General features: G+C 44.5%; 1 protein-coding gene across 2 annotated transcripts in view; it reads left to right on the forward strand.

Moving 5' to 3' along the window:
• Positions 1-210: 210 nt before the first annotated feature.
• MED13L (mediator complex subunit 13L) overlaps positions 211-21,523 on the forward strand; it is a 379,146-nt gene continuing 357,833 nt past the window's right edge. The window contains exon 1 of one of the 2 annotated variants that reach the window (XM_075898186.1): positions 211-797. In XM_075898186.1, the coding sequence (XP_075754301.1) occupies positions 726-797 (72 nt within the window). In that variant the 5' untranslated portion in view covers positions 211-725. The remainder of the gene's footprint in view (positions 798-21,523) is intronic. The other variant, XM_075898187.1, reaches the window with a different exon arrangement.

Raw genomic sequence — 21,523 nt, forward strand, 5'->3', positions numbered from 1 at the left:
GCGCCTGAGCTAGGTCGGGAGGCGCTAGGAGCTCGCCCGGGCAGCAGATTCCTTGCTCGAGTGCGCCCCCTGTGGAGCGTCTGGGAGGCAGCAGGAGCGTGTGTGTGTAGGGAGAGACAGAGGACAGACTTGGAGCGCTCGCTTCCCCCGCCGCTCGCAGCTGCCCACGTGGTACGGCGCTGGCCAATGGCGAGGCGCCCTGCGTCTGGCGGCCGCCATTGCTGTCAGAGTGGCGAGCGGCTGAGGCGAGCGCGCGAGGAGGAGTCGCTGCTGGCGCGCGGGGCCACGCGGAGGGCGGCGAGGACGGGCAGGGGCAGCGCGCGCTGTCCGGCCTGCGGCAGTTGCGGCGCGCGGACGAGGCGGCGGCCGCGGGAAAACACCACCCACCCGCCGCGAGGGGCGGGGACAGCGCCCCCCCTCAGCCGCCGGCGCCACTGCCCGCGCCACCCTGAGGCGAGCCCCGCGCCGGAGCGCGCTTGGGCTGCGGGTGCTGGACCCGCCCGCTCGGCTCGTTGCGGATTGTCGGGCAGGGGGGGCGGAGCGAGGCCCCCCCGCGCGGGGAGCGCCCCCTGCCGGTCCCCGGCCCTTCCTCGGGCTGGCGCGTGTGCGGGGCAGGGCTGCGGCGGCCGCCCCTGTGACGGGAGGCAGCCCCGGGCGCTTGTGCCGAGCCGCCGGCCCGTCTCCACAGACATGCCCCGCGCTGGCGGCCGGGCTCGCCGAGGATCATGACCGCGGCGGCGAACTGGGTGGCGAACGGGGCCAGCCTGGAGGACTGTCACTCCAACCTCTTCTCGCTGGTGAGTCCCCGCGGGCAGGCAGCGCGGAGGGGCCGAGCCCGGCGTGGGGCTCACGTAGGGGGCCCCGATGCTCTTTCGAGCAGCCGGGTTGCAACGTGGTTGGGTCGGTGCCGCTTGCCGGGGCTTTATAGTTGGGACCCGGGGGGGGGGGGGGGCTGCTCCCCGCCTGGCCCCTCCTCCCGGCTCCGCTCCCTATGTATGTGGCTCTTTAACAGCGTTTGCGGCGAGCGCGCCTTCCCCGCGCCCAGCTGCATGGCTCTGAATAGGAGATGTCAAGGCAACGGATTGGGTATCCCGTTGCCTGCGCTGCCCACATGTGAGACCGTCTCCTGTGGTAAACAGTCTTCTCTCCCCGCCCCTGCCTGCTTTGACACTTCATGCCCTAGTGCTTTGTGCCTCTTAAACTGCGTGTGCCCCCCCCCCCCCTTTTCGTAATGACAAACGCTGTTTCAGCAGTAAACAGTTCATGCAATGTGATTATCTATAGGACGTGCTCTCCGGCTTCTTGTGTCTGAACGTCAGCTGTCGTTATGAGTTTACAGCCATGCCTCCCTTGCACCGATGGGGGTGAAAGGGATGAAAGACTTTTTTTGGCCTTGGAAGGGAAAGCATTAGCTGAAAATGCAACGTTGAGTTGCTTGATAGCATCTATGTTACCTTCCATCTCACTGGTGGTTGACAACTTTCACTTTGTGCTTAGATGGCATGGTTTAATCTTACAGCAGCTATGATATCCGTTGTTCATACTGAACAGTTGCAAAAACTGTATATTTTAAATCTTAATTTAAAATGAATACAAAGAACGATTACTTGTTATCCGGATTAGTGACATTTTATTTGAAAAGATCTTTTTGCTTTCTTGTATGCCACAGCTGCAAGGAACCATTAGTCAGGTAAAGGTGAGAACTCTTGGGTCCCCAGTAGCAACCCAAGCCAAAAGAGGTGGAGTATAGGATTGTTTATAGGGGAACGATAACTAGGAAGATAAAATGGGGAGCAATAGGGTAATACAAGAAGAGTGGGAGAGGAAATTAAAAAACCAAACCAGACCGAAACACCTCTTTCTTCCCTCCAACCACTCTTCCTCCGCAGCCAAAAAGAACAGATTACAGCTTTACTTTTTTCTAAAGGTGGAGAAGGAATGTGAAATTTAAAAAAAACCCTCATTTTAAAATGTTTAACTTGGAACCTTTAAGTTATGCATATTGCTAGCCTTTGTAATGATAGTTTTGTAATTAACTGTAAACCTCCGTCTTTCCCGGATGATGAACAACCTTTGATGCTTTCCTTTGGTTTGTAGTAGAGAGGTAGCTGTGTTAGTCTGATCTTGCTAAAACAAAAGGGAAAAAATATGTAGCACTTTAAAGACTAACAAGATGGTTTAATAGGTGATGAGCTTTCCTGGTCCAGACCCACTTCCTCAGATCCTGTTATTCTTCCCAGCTCATCTCTGGAGGTGGGGCTGGCAGAAGGCAGAGATGAGCTGGGAGGAATAATGTGATATGAGGAAGTGGGTCTGGCCCATGAAAGCTCATCACCTCTTAAACCATCTTGTTAGTCTTCAAAGTGCTACATAGTTTTTCCTTTTGTTCCTTTGGTTTGTTTGTTCCTGATATCAGGTACCTTGTCTTCATCTCCAAAGAATTATATTCTTGTTGGAGGTTTTCTTTTGCTATGTGTTTGTACATTGGGATCCTTGTAGGAGGCTTTTGGGTGTATGTTATAACAAATACCATCCCCTTTGGCTTTTTATTGACTTCTAACCACTTTCAGAGCTAAATGACACTATTTAATCTTGCATTTATGCTAATGTTTACAGTGCCTTTATATCACCAGTGTATACCGCAAATATAGTAGTGGTAACAGTGGTTTGTGTACACCAGTCTTGATTACTAAGAAAAACTCACCAGTAAATAAAAGAGAAGCAAATGTATCAGGAAAGATTGTCACCAGTAAAATAAAAACAAAACCTCAGTCAATCTTAGTTTTTAAAAAAAAAGACCAATAAAAAAACCTGTTAACTTTATTCACCATGTTTTGGTTAGGAAATTAATATGTTTTGGTAAGTGTTAGGTGGTATAATTGTAGCCCCGTTGTCAAAGTCTGTCATAGATAATATAATTCTTGGTATAAGGTACCATGGATTACAAAGTTTAGATTTTCAAATTTTGTATTAAAGAATTTATACTAAGAAACTTTATAGAACAGCATATTTTTTTAATTATATGCATAATGCCAGTGAAGTAAAAAAAATACAATTATGGAGTTTGCTTTTAAAAGTGAGCTTGCATTCAAACTGATGTATAAATACCTTTATACTTGGTATACTACAGTATAAGGTGATACCACTTCAAATTTGGTCTCTTAAATCTATCTTATTGATTTCACGAATATTTTTTTCTGCAATAACAAATAACATTTAAACATCTGTTTGCAGATATGTTTTATTTAACACAAAATAGCTTGCAAAGCTAAACTTAGCCTAAAATTTGTAGGTGTGGGTAGTACATATTGTTTTTAAAGGGGTCACTTAACCAAGGTAGCCATTTTCATGCTTTTTGGACTTTAAACATGTTGTAATGGGATCAGAGGACAGCTATGTTATAATTATGATCCACTGTATGTTTTCTGTATTTTTCCTCCCACAACGGGGCTGAACACTGTTTGCCTGTTGTGTGTGTCCCTGTCCTCTAACTTGGTGGGATTTTTTTTGTAATATGCCTGTAAAAAACTTTTACACATGAGTTATTTCTGGGGATATATGTAAGCATGAAGTCAGATGTTGTAGGTATAGTCCTTAAATAGCATTTTGATAAGTGACAGTAATATTTTATAGAACATAGCATGCAGTATTAGTTCCCCAAATAGAAGAACTAGAGGACACTAAATGAAATTAATGGGGAGCAGGTTTAAAACTAATAAAAGCATAGCGTGTAGTCAACCTTTGGAACTCCTTGTCAGAGGAGGCTAGGACTATAATAGAGGTTAAAGAGAAGCTAGATAATTTCATGGAGGTTAGGTCCATAAAAGGCTATTAGCCAGGGGATAAAATGGTGTCTTTGGCCTCTGTTTGTCAGAGGCTGGAGAGGGATGGCAGGAGACCAATCGCTTGATCATTGTCTTCGGTCCACCCTCTCTGGGGCACCTGGTGCTGGCCACTGTTGGTAGACAGGATACTGGGCTAGATGGACCTTTGGTCTGACCCAGTACGGCTGTTCTTATGTTCTAATGTTTTTATCAGCAAACTCAAATATTAATAAATTTAAAAAACAACAAATGGTCTGGTAGTACTTTATAGACTAACAAAACATGTAGATGGTATCATGAGCTTTTCTTAAGATGTAAAACTCTGGTCATCTGAAGAAGTGGGCTGTGCCCACGAAAGCTCATGATACCATCTACATCCGTGGTCACCAACCCATTGATTGCGATCTACTGGTCGATCCTGTGGGCCCGATCAGTTGATCGCAAGGCTTTTGGGGGGCCCTTCCTCACTGCCTCCACCCCCAAGATGAATGCTGCGCTGATGCTACCTCCAGGAATGACGAAGGTAGCATGCCTTCCAGCGGGGTGGGGAGAGTTCTGCAGCCACGCGCCGGGTACTGGAAGTGTGCAGACTGCTCTTCCTTCCCTCTGAACAGCTGGTGTGGTACCTAAAGTGCTGGTCCGTCACGCGCTGGGGACTTTGTTCCCCTGCTGCCTTCCTGTGCGCGGGGAAGGGGTTGCGTGTCCGGGACTGCGCCGGCTCTGGCTGTTCAGGCAGTGCGTACTGCCATGGGGAGGGGAGGAGTAAGGCGCAAGCTTCCTGAGCGGTTGCGGTTGGCATGGGACTCCCCCCTCTCCCACAGACAGGCAGCAGGGGAATAAACTCTCCAGCATGCCAGCTCCAGCTGCTCGGGAAGCTTGCGCCTTATTCCTCCCCTACCCATGGCAGCACATGCTGCCTGAGCAGCCAGAGCTGGCGAAGTCCCGGACACACAACCCTTCCCCACGTGCAGGAAGGCAGCAGGGGAACAAAGTCCCCAGCGCGTGACGGACTGGCATTTTAGGTTGGGGCTGCCATGGTCTGGAACTTCCCCTCCCCTGTTCCCAGCCCACACAGGATGGCATCAGGCACATGACGAACCAGCGTTTCAGGTACCGTGCTACTGTTTAGGGCTTGAGGGAGCAGCCCACGCACTTTCTGGCCCTTGGCCTGCAGCTACAGGATTCTCAAGTACTGGTCCCTGTCCCGTCCCCCTGCCCAGACCCCAACAAGTACTGTGCCCCACCACCCACTGGCACTCTGCTCCAGCACCCATTGGCACCCTGCCCCAGCACTCACAAACACCCTGTTCCCTGTCCCAGCACCAATGGCACCCTACCCAGCACCCTGTCCCAGTAGCCTTCCCCAATACCATGTCGTCTGCTCCTCCCAGCACAGTTGGGCCACATTAGTGAGGCTTGTGGGGTTTTTAGAGGAGTTTTTATTTTGCATCTCACTTGTGTGGCCCCAACTGACTTTTCTGTGGGTCAGTTACCCCTGACTCAAAACAGGTTCCTTGCCCTTCTCATGAATAAAGACAAAGCAGAAACTTTTTGTGTTTGACATAGTATTTTATTTAAAAATGAAGCCTGGAGAACAAACCCCCAATTGGGGCCAAGCCCCCATCTGCCCACAGTATCATAACACTCCTGCACTCCCCCTTCCCCTAGACTCTAGATCTGAACCTATCATACACTGGAACCCCCTGCCCTGAGCCCCTCACATACCCCAATCCAAATTCCTGCACCATCATATCCACAAGCCTATGGCTTGCTTAGTACCTCAACCCTATATCTGACCCCAACAGTGCCCGGCCTGAAGTCCCCTCCCTGACCCAGCATCCCCTTCTCCACCTCCTCCTGCATCCAGATTTCCTCTGAGAGCTTGCACCTCTCACCCCTTCTCACATCCAAATCTCTCATTTCCACCCCAGATCCTACACATCCTGCCTCAATCCAGCGAGGGTAAGGCTAGACTACAGGAGTTTTTCAGGATTCCGGAGCTACCCCAGAAAAACTCTTCTGCATCCAGAGATGCGTTTATTCTTCTGCTTTTTTAAGTGGAAGAGTAAACGTGCTCTTTCAGTAACCCCTATGTTCCTCTTTCCACGAGGAATAAGGGGGCTTCCAAAAGAAGGGGTTTTTCTGACATTTGGTCCAGTCTAGACAGGCCAAATGCTGGAAAAACCTCTTCCTACAGAAGAATTGGGGAAAAAAAGCAGCACTGTAAGAGTTGTGGGTAGCAAGTAATGGAGAGGAGGAGAATAGAGAGGAAGGGGTGGGGCTTCAAAAGAAGGGGCAGGGCAGTAGATCTTGGTTTGATCTGTCATTTAAAAAGTTATCTTGAGTGTAAAAAGGTTGGAGACCATTGATCTACATGTTTTCTTAGTCTATAAAGTGCTACCAGACCATTTGTTGGTTTTAAGCTTATCCTGTACAGACTAACATGGCTAACCCCTGAAACTTCAAATATTAATGTGATGTTCAATTTTTTCAGTTGCTTTACTAATTATTAGAACTTTATTGATAAACACAGCATTAAAAGGTATTAAACAAAGAAAATATTAATTACAAATTTGTGGCTGCAGATTTGTGGCAGTGACATTTTACCATCAAACTGTAACATCTTCGTCAAAATTTATGAAGGATTCAAACTACAGTAGACCAGATCGTAATTTACAGCAACAGCTCCTATAGTTCATCTTCTGAATATTACAGAACAATATATACAGAGTTGCTGAGTTTTGGTTTGGTTCTTGTGAAGCATTGTACTTCTTGAGAAAAGGCTTGTGCATACAATATTGATTTGAGGCAATCCAGCTATTAGAAGAAATATTATTTACAATAGAAGAAATATTATTTAGCTGTACCATGCTCATTTTATCCCTATCTTTTATTAATTTTTTATTATTTTAAGCAGAAGTCTTCATGGAATAATTACAGTAGTGAAGTAGATACAGAAGCTTTACAATATTCAAGTCTCTAGCTTTTTAAAAAAAGTCAGATTTGCATGTGACTAGTTAACTTAGTGGTATTGATGTTGACATTAAATTAGTTTTTTGAATTTTTGTTTATAACTTGTAGATTATTATTATCAACATGAGTAGCCATGCTTTTTTTTGTATGTCAGATCTTTGTTCAATTGTGAATTTTTTTAATAGTTGGTGATTTTGCACAGTGAGCACAAGGATGGAATAAGGAGTATTCCTATTTTGGGATGCTGCAGAAAGAACATTTCATTGGACATTATTGATTATTAGGTCATTATCATATTTATATTGAATTACACTTGCTCTTAATCTTAAGTATGGAATGTCTATCCAGAGCTTGATAAGTAGTTAATGTTGCATGGAACTTGTTGTCCATGATATAGTTGTTTGAAGGATTCAAGTATCGGGGTAGCCGTGTTAGTCTGTGTTATGCTCCAACACTTCAGTTAGTCTATAAGGTGCCACAGGACTCCTTGCCACTTTTGTTTGAAGGATTGTTATTTGTGTGTGTATGTGTGGCTCCTTATGGTGGGAGGGCCCCGTTCCCCTGGCGGCAGCTTGTGGGCATTGCTGGGCAGGTCGGTCCCCCTCCCCAGTGGCTCCTCGCAGGCACAGCTGGGTTACCTGGTCCTCGGCTCTGAAGGGAGGTGAAGGTATTGGCTGGTGGTGCTCCTGCCCAGTGCTGTGGCAGAAGGATGGGCGGGAGGAGTTTGGGAACGGGGAGGGGGGGGCACTTACCTGGGCTGGTGATTGGCAATAGAGAGCCCCAGCTGGCCACCCTCTTCCTGATGCAGCCACCTCCCTGTGGTCACTCTGCAGTATAATTGTCTCCACAGTTGCTGCCTCCTGTGATTATTGTGGAGCATAAAACTGTCCCTGCTGTCAGATCCCCTCCCTTTCCCTGTTATGGAAAACAATCTACTTATAAGTACATCCCATTTTCTTGGCAGAACCAAACTCTGACCCTGCTTTAAGTTAGGATAAGACAAAACTGCATACTGAATTTGGTGGTTCTACCTTTTATTGCCTAGGAGAAGTTCTTGAACAAAAGGACTCCTAGATGGACTGACACACAGATATTCTCTCTCTCTCTCTCTCTCTCTCTCTCTCTCTCTATATATATATATATATATATATATACACACACACACATATACACACACACACACAGACGCTTCTGCACACTATGTGTGTGCACATGAGTATATGTATATCATTGCTGAAACAAAGCGGAAATTCACAATGCTCTAACATGGGCATTAGGGGTATGAATGATTAACTGGAAAGCATCACCATTACTGGATGATGCTTACTGGTTATGGTTAACCATTGGGCTGGAACAGCTCCCTGGGGCCTGCCACAGATTATTGGCGGCTCCAGCCCTGTGAGGCCCATGGTGGGCAGGGGATGCATCAGCCTACCTGCTACTCCTCCACGCATGCCCATTTCATTGGTTAATCGGCTAAACACAACATTTAACTGGTTAACTGAGTAACCAAGATTTTACATCCTTATTTAGCATTTATGTTGCCTATCAAGCAAAAACAAAAATCCCACCTTTCAGATTCCACCCTTTTTATGTGTTTTTCCTGTCCTATGTGAAAATCGTTTAACTTACTGAAACAGGTTTTTGTTTAGAAGCCTCTTGTTTTTAGCACATGGTGTTAGAGATTTTATTTATTTTATTAATAATAATGCCACATAACTTTCAATATCTGAATTTTGCACGGAAAGGTGTGTGTGTGTGTAATTTTATACGTGCAATAGTTTATCATTTTATTGTTAGAGCTGATTGAAAGAGAAAATATTATGCAATAGTATATAGCATACCAAAATGCTACAGGTGTAGGCTCAGTTCTTCAGCCTTTCCTCACATGCATAATCCTTACTAATGAAAACAGTGTTTTTTAAATTAATTGACAGTGCAAATTACTTATGTGGTAGAAAATTTTTTTAGGATCTAATCCATATTTGATTAAAATGTAATTACAGATGTTCTTTTAGCATAAAATATATTTGTGAACAAACAAAACCCCCCAAGGCATAGATCTTGTTTAATAGTGAAATGATGTAACAGTGGTTATTTTAGGTTTATAAAATTCACTTTTCTTAACTTCATGGCACAAGTTGCAAAATAATGTAATAATTTGAAAACAAAAAATAACTGTTTGCAGTATATAGCTTTCAGAGATTAATAAAAAGATTGTTCCCTCTCCCCCTTTTTTTCCTCTTCCTTTTTCCTGTTTGTGTATTGGAAAGGGTGGGTTTTTTTTACTGAGTCCTGAAGTCTAGCAAGATAAGACTTTATTGCTGTAGTATGAGAAGCAAGATTTGTAGATGAGGAAACGTCAGCTAACAGTAAAGAGTTTACCTAAGAGCTTCTGTTATTTCCTCGTGGGGGAGACACTAGAGTAACCAACTAAAGGGGTGCAGTGAGCCATTACTAGATGGTGCCAGTGGGAGATCAGTAGGATTTTAACAAATTCCTGGTCCATTTTGGTCAATTTCATGGCTGTAGGTTTTAAAAAGTCAGACATTTCATGATTTCAGCTATTTAAATTCATGAATTTGATAGGGCCCTAGAGATGAGTGATTATTCACCAGTGGTACTGGATCTACCATATGAAAACTATGTTCAGAAAAGCAGTGGAAGAGGGCAGTAGTAGATGTAGGACACTAGGTGACTGTGGAGCAGTTAAGAGGTGAACTAAATGAAGATCATCAACAGTTTGATTATTCCAAAAGTTAGATTATTCTAAAAGGATCAAGCTGTATAATTATAGAGGTAAAATACTTAAGTGTGATTTTATTTTTCTGTGCAGGCAGTTATTGGAGCTGCACAGGGATATTGTGTAATAATTAATAGACTCTTGATAGGAAGCAGGAGGTAGTCCACCAGAGTATTTTTCTATTGAAATGTGATCTGTCTTGTACAAAGTTGGTTCACATTGGCAATAATCCATTCTGACTGTGATAAAGGGAGAAGTTATTGTCTTGAAATTTGTGTCCGTGAGTAAACATTGCAAACAGCTTATGGGGATGCAGGTTTAAAAAAACACTTTCCTGAGATGATGCTTCTGAAAGACCAGATGGCAAAGAGCTGGTAAGAGAAAATATAATTTGCTAACTTCTTGAACAAAAAGTGGATAACCTTCTCTGAGCATTAAGAAGAGGCAAGACTCACACTTGCTACATTTTAATAGATCTTTTCCCAACATATCAGCTTTATCTTTGCTCCAAATGGAGTTTCAGTCAGGTGGTTCTTTCCCAAGTTTTAATTCTATTGGGAATCATGACTTAATAATGGACAGGAGTGTTTTGCTTGAGAGAGCATAAATACAGGGCTAAATCTTATGAAAACAAAACATAAACCTGATTATGGTCACATTGCAAATCATGTTGTAGACTTTGTGCACATTTGGGAGACTAGATGAAACTTCATAGGACTTTGTAGGAAAGATATATTATTTTGGATATGAGTAGTTGCCCAAAAGCATTCTTTGAGTTATCCTTTGCGAGAGAGCAGAATAGTTGGAATGATATCACTCACTCCTGTCAGAATTCACAAGCAATCATTAAACAGTCATGGTCATTTGTGTCAGAGAATGCCAGCTAATTGGAAAAATATCAACAGCAAGCACCCTACTGTTACCATAATTGAAAGGAGATCAGCCAATGTGGGCAGTCTTGATTGACATTCTGACACTTAAAAACCAGATTTGTTAGGGATCAAGGAAATCTGAGATGTATAGATGGTAGCAGATTACTCAACTGATTTTTTTTTTTAGTAGTTTTCCCTCAAAAAGGGAAGATCAGAAATAGTAATAGCTGACGGACATATTCAGGAAGTTGTGTTGTTTTTTTTTTTACATTGACTAAAGGTCAAATAACCACTCACCAAAAGTCATTTGATGTCATACCCACCCATCAGGAGATACTAATAGTTCAACCAGAAGAATACCCTACTTGTACTTGCTAATCGAAAGTATTGATTCAGATTCAGTGTTGCTTGCCATTACGCTGCTGTTATTTCCACAACATTAATGAAGTATACCTATCATTCAGTGATGGTATTGTTCATACGTGTTATAGTTAGGGAAGTAAAAGGTTAACTGTTTAACCATTAGGGTATGGAGCAGCTCCCCAGCCAGCCCCACTAGGGAGCTGCTCCAGTCCCACGGGACCCACCAAAGCAGCCTGTGTCCATTGTGGGCCCAGATGCTCCTCCCCGCCCCCGCTACCTGCAGGTTACATGCTGGCTTCTTGGGAGCAGGTCTGGGAGGGATTGCCAGCCCTGCTTCCAGGGAGCCAGCTGCGGATCTTGCAGTGAAGCCTTCTTGGGAGCGGGGCCAGCAGCAGCCCTGTTTGGTCCTGCGACCGCTTTCCTGTTACAGCGAAGCTCCTCCTCCCACTGCCGCAGAGGCGTCACACTTGGCTTTGCAGTACAAAGCTTATTTAAGCTTTAAGTAGAGCCCAGAGCATGTGTAACCACTATGATTTTTATATCCCTAATTATAATAGTATTTATTATTTGTCTAAAGTTTCATCTCGATTTAGTCAAGATTATTTTTTGAATGCATATATTATATCATAAACCTCTAATTTTCTAAGTGAATTTAGGACATGCAGTATAAATAGTAAGGTTTACTGAGATAGAAATGGAAGTATTTTTATTAGTTATTTTGTTAATTCTCTGCCAGTAGAAGATTGCTTCCAGTTTTAAGTAACTCTGATGATTGGCTTCCACCATTTGTATAGAGATAATTTGTCAGTAATGAAGCTCTGTTAAAGGTATGAGTTTTAAAAACTTGATGAATGACCAAAGGTAGAAATGTTTGTTTGGAGCGTCCATTATTGCTAGTTCCCCAATATAGAAGTTAAACTGCCTGTGGAGCCCCCCCCCCCACCTGGTACCCCATAGAGTATAAACCCCGATCCCTGGTGCCCCACAGAGCTAAAGCTCTTATCCCTCTTCTGTCTGGTAGATGATGCCCACAGCCCTGCTCCACCTTCCTCCCCTCCCACATATTTCCCTGTTACTTTCCCTCTGAAGTTACCAGCTGCTGACAGGGGAAGGGGGAAAATCATTTTAAAAAAGTGTCAGAGATAAACAAACAAAAGTATTTTGCTTCCAATATCTATTACATTTATCACATCAAAATAGTGTTGAGGCTTTGTGGCAGATACCTTCTGTGTGCGTGTGTGTGCGTGTGTGTGTGTGTGTGCGCATGCATGTACACACACACACAGGATCAGTGAGCACCAGAGGCCTAAAAGGCCCATAATACTAATGGTGACAGCTAGTATCATGTTTTGGTTGTAATTTCAATTACATCATCTTACATTAGCATGAATCCTGTGTCACAGAATGATGATAGCTGAAAATAAGTGATGATACCTGAAAATAAGTTATCTGACACCTTCTGGTAAGTTTGATTTTTTTTTTTCAATGCAAGGATTTGAGTTTAGCTTTCTGTTAATTAAACCTGACATTATTTAAGTTTCACATAAATCTAAACAGGCAATTTTTCCATAGGATTGCCTCAGGATTTATGACAATATTTTAGTTTTTTGAATTGTTTTGGTATTACTGTATTGATTTTACAATTTGAAGGAAATACCATATCTTCAGTCAAAAATATTTCATTGTTATTTATATGATGAACTTTTTATATAGCTATAGACTCATGAATGACTTAATTTGATTCTTTCAAAATTAATAATCAAGAAAGTATCTGTGGGCTGTTCTTTTGAATATGTGGCATCAGGGCACTAATGTAACAAACTTCAGCTGATTAAGTATATGGTTTTAAAAATATACTTCGGCTGCTTGAATTAATTGTAGAAGATGCTCCTTAATGTTTATAATTAAACTAAAATGTTTTTAAATTTAAATTTTTCATGTATTGCTAGAATTGGATTTTAAGAAGTTTTTGGCATGAATAGTATTCATGATTTAATTTAAAAAAGCCTATGATGCTTGCATCTTATTCTAGTATTGTTTTGGCTTATTCTCTGGTTCAGGGTTGGGCATTAATTTTTGATTAGGGGCCACTTCAGAAATTTTTGAAGTGGCCCTAGCCATCTCAGAAGGGGTGTTGCCTCAGTCGGAAGGGGTGGAGCCAGGACACGTCTATACTTCCCTGCCCACAGTATCTGATTGGTCTGTGGGTGTGGAAGCACAAAAAATCTTTGCTTTGCCCGCCCCCTGAGAACCGTCATCTGTTCTGAACAGCTGGTGGTTCCTTCTAGGTGCCCCTGCTCCTGGTGGCAGGAAACTTCACGTGCTCCCTCCCCACCCGCAAGCCCTGATTGTCCTGGGGATGGGGTGAGCATGAAGTCTCTTGCTCCCTGTCCTCCGGCGTGTGGCACTTAGTCAACTGCCAGGATCGACTCTAAAAGCTGCATGCTCTCCCATCCCTAGGCCCTGATTGGTCTGGGGGCGGGGGAGCAGCAGGACCTCTGTGTGCTGGATCAACCTGTTTGGTGGGCTGGATTCGACACGAAGAATCCCTTTTGCCGCCCCTGCTTTAGCTCCATCTCTTAGACTGTTATTTCTCAAAATGAGCCATTGTACTGAGTAGAATTACAATAATACACATGCCTTGGGGGTATTGCAGGGCTGCTTAGGTAAGTGCCTCACAGCCAGAGCCTGCCTCTGGCACGCCTGTCCCCCCCCCCCCATACACCCTAACTCCTTCTCCCAGGTAACCATCCAAACCCCCTGCACCAGGTCACAACTCCCTGACAATCTCTGTATTCCCTCCTATACCCTCCCCCATGCCAGAATTCACTCCTGCACCCATACTTCCTCCCTGACCACACCAATCCCCTGTTCCAGGTCACAACCTCCTCCTTCACCCAAACTCCCTCTCAGACCTCACACTGTCCCCTGTGTGCCCTTCTGTACCTAACCTTATCCTAGACCCCACATCCCATTCATAGAAAAGTGTGGCCCTTGACCATTTTCCAAAATCTTGTAGTGGCCTCCCCCCCCACCAAAAATTATTGCCCATCTCTGCCTAGGGATGTTAAATATCAGTTAATTGAACAGTCGATTAACTTTATGAATTCTTATTGGTTACTTGACTGTTCCGTACAGCGAGTGCACTACAGCCCCACTCCCAAGGAGCGCCCTGCCACTCTGTGCTGCTGCCTCTATAATAGAGGCAACAGCATGGGGTGCCAGGCAGGAGCTGGCCCACAAGGGGAGTCAATTTAAAAACCAGCTCCCCTTGTGGACTGGCTGCCTGTTGCCCCAGGCTTCTGCCTCTGATACAGAGGCAGCAGTCCCTCTCTGGAGTGGAGTCTGAGCTCCTGGAACTGGCATGAGCTGGAACTGAGCCAGGCTGCCTGCTTGCCTAGTTCCTAATATCTTTAGAGCACAGCCGTAGCAAGGGTAGGTCCTAGGAAGCTAGGATTGAATCAGGCTGCTGGCCAGCCTGCTAAAAATTTTGGCGTGGGGGGGAGGGGAGAAGGGTAATTGTGTGTAGTTTATAGCTTATAAATTGGTTAATCAGCTACACTATTACATCCCTACCCCGCGATAAGGAATAACTCATAGACTTTGCAGCCTAAAAGGACCATCATAATCATTTCTAGTCTAACGTTCAGCACATTGCAGGCCACAGAACTGTTAGACCCATAACTTCTGGCTAAGTTACTGAAGTCCCCAAATCATGATTTAAAGCTGGGCTACTCAACTTTGGAACCCCGGGGGCCCACAATGGTACTCTCATCACATGCTGAGGCTGCAACTTAAGTGTGATTGCATATACAGTAAACTTTTGATAATCCGGCACCTTTAGGACCCAAGGGGTGCCGGATTATCAGATATGCTGGACTATCGGAAGGGGGGGCTATGAGGGGTCTAGGGTGGTGTGGGGGGGGATGCCACCCCAGATCCCTCATAGCCCCCCCTTCCAATAGTCCAGCTCTGCCCCAGGCATCCCCGATTCAGCCGCTGCTGGTCAGTTTCAGCAGCAGCTGAATCGGGATGCCTGCGGCAGAGCAGCTGGGGTGCTGCCGGGTTGGTCCGGTAGCGCCGCCCCTTGGCGCTGTGGGACCAACCTGGCAGCACCTCAGTTGCTCTTGGGGACGCCTGGGGCAGAGCAGCTGGGGTGCTGCCGGGTTGGTCCCACAGCGCCAACGTGCGGCGCTACCGGACCAACCTGACAGCACCCCAGCTGCTCTGCCCCGAGCTTCCCAGAGTCAGCCGCTGGTCAGTTTCAGCAGCGGCTGAATCTGAGACAGCTGGGGTGCTGCCGGGTTGGTCCCGCAGCACTGAGGGGCAGTGCTACAGGACCTACCGGCAGCACTCCAGCAGCTCTGCCCCCGACTTCCCCGATTCAGCCGCTGGTCAGTTTCAGCAGCGGCTGAATTGGGGAAGCCGGGGGCACAGCAGCTTCAGTGGTCCGGCTGCCATCAGATGCCGGACCAATGGAGTTTTACTGTACATGCAAATAGCTTATTTCACACTGACGGGAATGAATACAAAGATTAAGGCAAGACTACACAACACACAGATCCCATTTAAGTCAGTTCTGCTGATATACAATATTTACCCAATTTTCACCTCTATGACAGAACTTTTAATGAGCAATGACAGTCCCGGAATTTAACTACTAAAATGCATATAAACGGAAAACCATTATATTTACTACTTTTTTGTTTTGACTCTCTCTCGAGGGCCACAAATACCCATGGGCCACGTGTTGAGTAGCCCTGATTTAAAGACTTCAAGTTACAGCCTTTAAAAGCCAATTAGGTGGGTGGGTATGGGTTTTTTTTGTTTTTTTTCTTGCCTCCACTATTCCTCTTGCAAGACTGTCCCAGAGCTTCGCTTTTCTGATTGTTGGAAACCTTCCTCTAATTTCAGGTCTAATCTTGTTGAAAGCCTGTTTATATCTATGTATTCTTCTGTAAGCACAGGCTCTTAACTCTTCTCGCTCTCTGGTATTTATCTCTTTGTTGAGTCCCCAGCATATAGCAAAAAATCCTGTTAGTCCTTAATAATTCAGAGTACAAGGTTACATATTTAAATTTAATTTTACTACAGTTTTCAAGTTTGTTAGATCTTCTTGTGTGATATTCTAGATTACTTCTGTATGGGCAATAACTCCTAACTTTGCGTTATCTGCATCTTTCTTAGCACCCTTCCATTTTTTTTGTATCAAGGTCGTTAATAAAAATGTTACATGTAGTTGGTCCCAAAACTGATCCCTGAAGAACTCCCCTGTAACCTGACTCCAGTCTGACAGTTTACCTTTCATCATCACGTGTTGCAGTCTTCCTTATCCTCCTTCCAGTTCTGATAGCAATCCCCATCTTCTCCAATTTAACTAATATTTTCCCACTTGGAACTGTATCAAATTTTTTACTGATATCCACTGCATTTTCTTTATCTAAAAAAATAAGTATCCTTCTCAAAGAATATGATTAGGTTGGCCTGAAATGGTCTACTTTTTATAAAACCATCTTACATTTTATCACAATTACTGTATACTGAGGTAAACAGTAAACTTTCTACTTTCTTTTTCAAAATTTGTTATAAGACCATACATACAATTGAAGTCAAAGTGACAGTCCCTTCTTTTAAGAAAGGGAAATAAAAGTGATCCAGGAACCTATAGGCCTATGTTAGCAGTATTCCAGAGTATGTCTACACTACCCTGCTAGTTCGAACTCGTGGGGTAATGTAGGCATACCGCAATTGCAAATGAAGCCCGGGATTTGAATTTCCTGGGCTTCATTTGCATAAGCGGGGCGCCGCCATTTTTAAATCCCCGCTGGTTCGAACCCCGTGCCGCGTGTAGCCGCGCGGCACGGGGTTCGAACCAGCGGGGATTTAAAAATGGCGGCGCCCCGCTTATGCAAATGAAGCCCGGGAAATTCAAATCCCGGGCTTCATTTGCAATTGCGGTATGCCTACATTACCCTCCTATTTCGAAATAGGAGGGTAGTGTAGACATACCCCCAGTCACAGGGTACAACCCTGAATTTGCAGATTTATTTAAAAATCCTTGCTATTGGCCTTGCAATTTCATGTGCCCAGTTCCTATAGTATTCTTGGATGAAGATTATCCAAGCCTTTTGATTTAGTCCAATTAAGCAGTTTGAGTCTGACTTACACCTCACATATGAAACTTCTACTTCATATCCTCATTTTTGTTAAGCACACTATCACTATCTCTTAACTATTTGAGTACCTTTATTAAAAATTAAACCAAAGTATTTGCAGTAGTTAGGTCATGCCTACCGTATAGATGGTTTAGCGGTTCCAGTTTTTCTTTTTCTTTGTATGGCTTCTGGATTAATACTCTAAGTAAGGATGTGAACAACTAACCAACTAGTCGCTCTCCCCTCCCCCCGCTCCCTCTATCAGAAACAGAGATGTGAATGACTAGTTGACTATCCAGTAAGCAAATGCTTATCCGATAATCGACTAGTCGCTCCCTCCCTTCCCCTGCTGCCTCTGTCACACAGAGACAGCAAGGAAGGCGGGGAAGAAGGCGACTTGAAAGTGGCAGTGCTGCTTGAAGCCTGGGGCTAGAGCCCAGGCTTTGTGTGGTGCTGCCGCTTTGAAAAGCTGCATGCCAGCTGGGGTGTCCTGAGGTTGCACGTGCCATTTCAAAGCGGCAATGCTGTGTGGCACTCAGGGTCAGCTCGAGTCCCCTGATGGCCCCATGTTTCCACAGTGCTTTTGCCTTTGAAGTGTTTTAACAGCCCTGGGATTGTTGCTACGCTTTAAAGGCGAAGGAGCTCTTATCGACTAATTGAGTAGTTAATGCAAATTACATTGACTATTCTATTAGCCCATTAATCTAAATTTAACATCCCTAACCCCAGTCTGCGTAGCCTCCCTCATATATTCCTTTTCATAGAACATACAACTCTCTTTTTTGCCCTGACATGCCTTAGCAGTCTTCTCTTTGGGTCTTAGTACTTTTGCACCCATAGGTCAGTGTGGAAAATTAAAGGGTGGGCTGCATAAGTGGCCCTCCTTTGTCTTAGTGGGCTGCAAGATTGAAATCAGTTATGTACACTAACCTTGACACCAAGAATAATATTAAAACATTTCTACTTAGTTTGAAATATTAAGCATGCCATGTACTAATTTATTTAATCATTCATATATTAATAGAAAGGTCATCAACTTCAAATAATGGAAAAAAGAAATGTTTACACTTACTTTACAATATCAAATCCCTGCTCAGTCTCTTCTCTGCCTCCTCTCCCAAGTGTGTCCTGTCCCTGCTTCTCCCCCTCCCTTCTAGCACTTCTGGAGCACCATAAATTGGCTGATTATTGATGTTCAAGCTCTGAGAAGAAGGATGAGAGTGGGGATGGAGTGCAAATCAGCCAATTCACAATGCTCTGGAAGTACTGAGAGGAAAGTGGGGGAGTAGGCAAGTGTGGGGCTCCCAGTGTGTGAGATATGGGGGAAGGTGGCAGGGTGCAGGACTTGGGGCAGGGCCTTGGGAGTTTGGAGGAGTGCAGGAGGCTGGGGGGGTAGATGGAATGTGAGAGTGAGGGTTGGGGTGCGGAGAGGCTCAGGTTGGGGGTGTGTCTCACCCAGCATGGGCTTTTTTCTCTTCCCCCAACGCCAGTCTCCCCCCATGGCTACCAAGGACATTTTCTCTTTCCCCAGCTGCCCACCATCCCCAGCTGCCAGGGGCATGCAGCCAAGGGCTGTGAGGAGGGAAAGCGTTTGGGGGAGAAGAGCTACTTACCCAGTGAGTTGGCAAGCATAATGGCGGGCCCCCAGGCCAGCTGGCTACTCCCATGATAGTATGGTTGCCCAGTGCAGGATTGCTGTTCCCTGCAGGCTTGCTACCCTAGTAGTCATTCTCCTATTGCATCCCTTTAAACAGCAGCTCCTCCTGTTGCATGTATGAAAACAGTTTTTTTTTTCTCCCCAGGGCTTCCGGTTCTCCTGGCACAATCAAACTCTGTCCTCCTTTTAAGTTAGGAGAAGATGAAGCTCATACCAAATTTGGTGGCCCTAGCTTTTACCATTTAGGAAAAGTTCTTGAACAAACGGATTCACAGACACATGGATGCTCTCTATTATATATAGATTTGTTATTCCTTCGTGCTTGCCTGATTTTTAGAATCTTGCAGGAGTTATTGGGAAGATCTGCAAACACTTAAGATATTGAACTATTTGTAGTGCAGGAGAAGGCTCATAAATTCTTTGAAATTGTACATGCTCTCCTTCTAGGCAATTGATGGTGCTTAATGAGGATGTCTTAGAGCCTGTAAGAGAGATTTAACAATCTTGTCTTTGTTCCTTTTATGGCCAAGTGAACAAAGAAGTACTAATATTCTCAAAAGCTGCTGATTCCTTGGTAGTTTCAATAGCACAGGAGAAGTCCAAGTAAGCAGGACTATCAAAAACTACTCCCTAGGACAGTGGTTCCCAACCTATGGTTGTGGACCCTCTGGGGGTTCACAGTGATACTGCAAAGGGTCTGTGGAACGTTTAAGAATAGGTGGGCCTAATCCTTCCTTTTTCCTTTTTTTTCTTCCTTAGGGTGGGGCGTGACATTTTAATAGTTTGAAAAGGGGTCCATATGCTCAAAAAGTTTGAGAACCACTGCTCTAGGACAGGGGTGTCCAAACTTTTTTCAAAGAGGGCCAGATTTGATGAAGTGAACATGCGTGAGGGCCGACCATTTTGCCTGACATTCTTTGAACCATTAAAATTAAATGCAAATTAACTATTTTATGCAAAGTTTATTGCAAACGGCAAACGACATAACACCAACTATACATGTTGTGTCCAAATATATTTATAACTGATTTAGACCAACTGACATTAACTGAGATTTTACAATGTATTCATCTCAATTGAAAAAAAAACTTGCCTACACTAATGTGAAGGGTGAAACTGAGATCTGGACTGCAGTACATAGGCTAGGTCTGGTTCAAAGGCAGTGGTTTTGATGCGCAAAATGTCACGCAGGTGAGAGTCACTTAGTCTTGTCCTCACGCGGTTCTTGTTAAAGTTCATAGCAGAGAATGTCTTCTCACACATATATGTTGAGCCAAACAAGCTCAGCATTTTCTTAGCCAATGTTCGAATCTCTTGAAACCGTCTCTTATCCAGGGACGACTGCGTAACTCGCTGTCACAATGCAGCTCAATGAGCTCGAGCTGCAGCTGATCTGGAGCATCCTCGGGGTCAACAGAGAATGGAGAGGAGAAAAGGCTGATCTCCTTTTCAATAGCTGCAAAGTCCTGAAAGCGCCGTTTAAACTCCCCAGCCAGAGATGCAATGTCTGCTGAATACCTGCTCGTTTGCGCACTGATATTGTCCTGTGGAAAACTGTTCATTATTTCCTGCAACGCTGAAAAATGTATGGTATTGGGCTGTGTTTGTGACAACTGCCTTATGAAAAGTTGCAGCTTTGTCCCAAAGGCTTTGAGGTGTGAATAAAGCTGGTTCACCGCTGCATCTTTCCCCTGAAGACTCGTGTTCAGTACATTCAGATGCTTTGTTATGTCAACTAGAAACCCCAAATCAGCCAGCCAAATAGGATCAGATAGTTCTCGCATTGGTTGTCCCTTTGTTTCCAAGAATTCTCCGATTTCCTTTCTGAGAGAGTAGAAACGCTGCAGTGCAGACCCCCGACTGAGCCATCTTACATCGTTGTGATATAAAACATCTTCGTATTCAGCCTGGATGTCCAGTAGAAACTGTTTAAACTGGCGGTGGCACAGGGCTTTAGAGCGAATAAAATTAATAGTCTTTAGCACCGGTTTCATAACATGATCATATTTGAGATGTTTAGCACAGAGAACTTGTTGATGAATGATACAATGGAGTTTAATAGCTTTGCCTCCTTCTTCGACCACCTTGTTACAGATTAGGGTTGATAATCCACTTCGTTCACCAACCATGGCAGGTGCCCCATCAGTAATAATCCCAGTAACTTTGTTCCAAGGCAGTTTAATGTCATCTATGGCGGAACTAACAGAAACAAATAAATCTTTTCCTCTTGTTTGGTCCGTAAGGCTCTGGAGGTCAAGTAGCTCTTCAGTCACATTCATTTCATCGTCCACCCCTCTCATAAAAATCAGCAACTGAGCTGTGTCAGATAGGTCCGTGCTTTCATCACAGGCTATTGAAAAGAAGTCAAAATCCATTCCTTTGGATGTCAACTGTCTCTTAACATCTGATGAAATCTCTTCAATTCTCCGTGCTACAGTGTTACGAGCCAGGCAAATGTTGGCAAACTCTTGCTTCTTCTCGGGACAGATATTCTCAACCATTTTCATAACGCATTCTTTGATAAAGTCACCCTCAGCAAAAGATTTGCAATTTTTAGCAATTAACGTTGCCACCTCATAGCTCGCCCTTGTGGCATTTTCATTTGACTCACGGGCTCTTATGAAAAATTTCTGTTGTGACATTAAAACAGCTTCAAGTTGCTTCAACTTTTCACTGCGGTCGTGCCCTGTAAGCTTGTCGTATGTGCTATGTCTCGACTGGTAGTGTCTCTTGACATTAAATTCCTTATAAACAGCCACAGTCTCTTGGCATATCAGACAAACACAGTGATTCTCTATTTCAGTGAAGAAATAGTCCACTTTCCACCTGTCCTGGAAGCGGCGGCCCTCACTGTCAACTTTCCTTCTCTTATTTACAGTCGCCATTTTTTTAAATTGACCAGAAGGGGAAGGGATCATGTGAGCGCAGTGCCAGAG

This window comes from Pelodiscus sinensis, chromosome 15 (genome assembly GCF_049634645.1).
Source record: "Pelodiscus sinensis isolate JC-2024 chromosome 15, ASM4963464v1, whole genome shotgun sequence".
Taxonomy (NCBI): Eukaryota; Metazoa; Chordata; order Testudines; family Trionychidae; genus Pelodiscus; species Pelodiscus sinensis.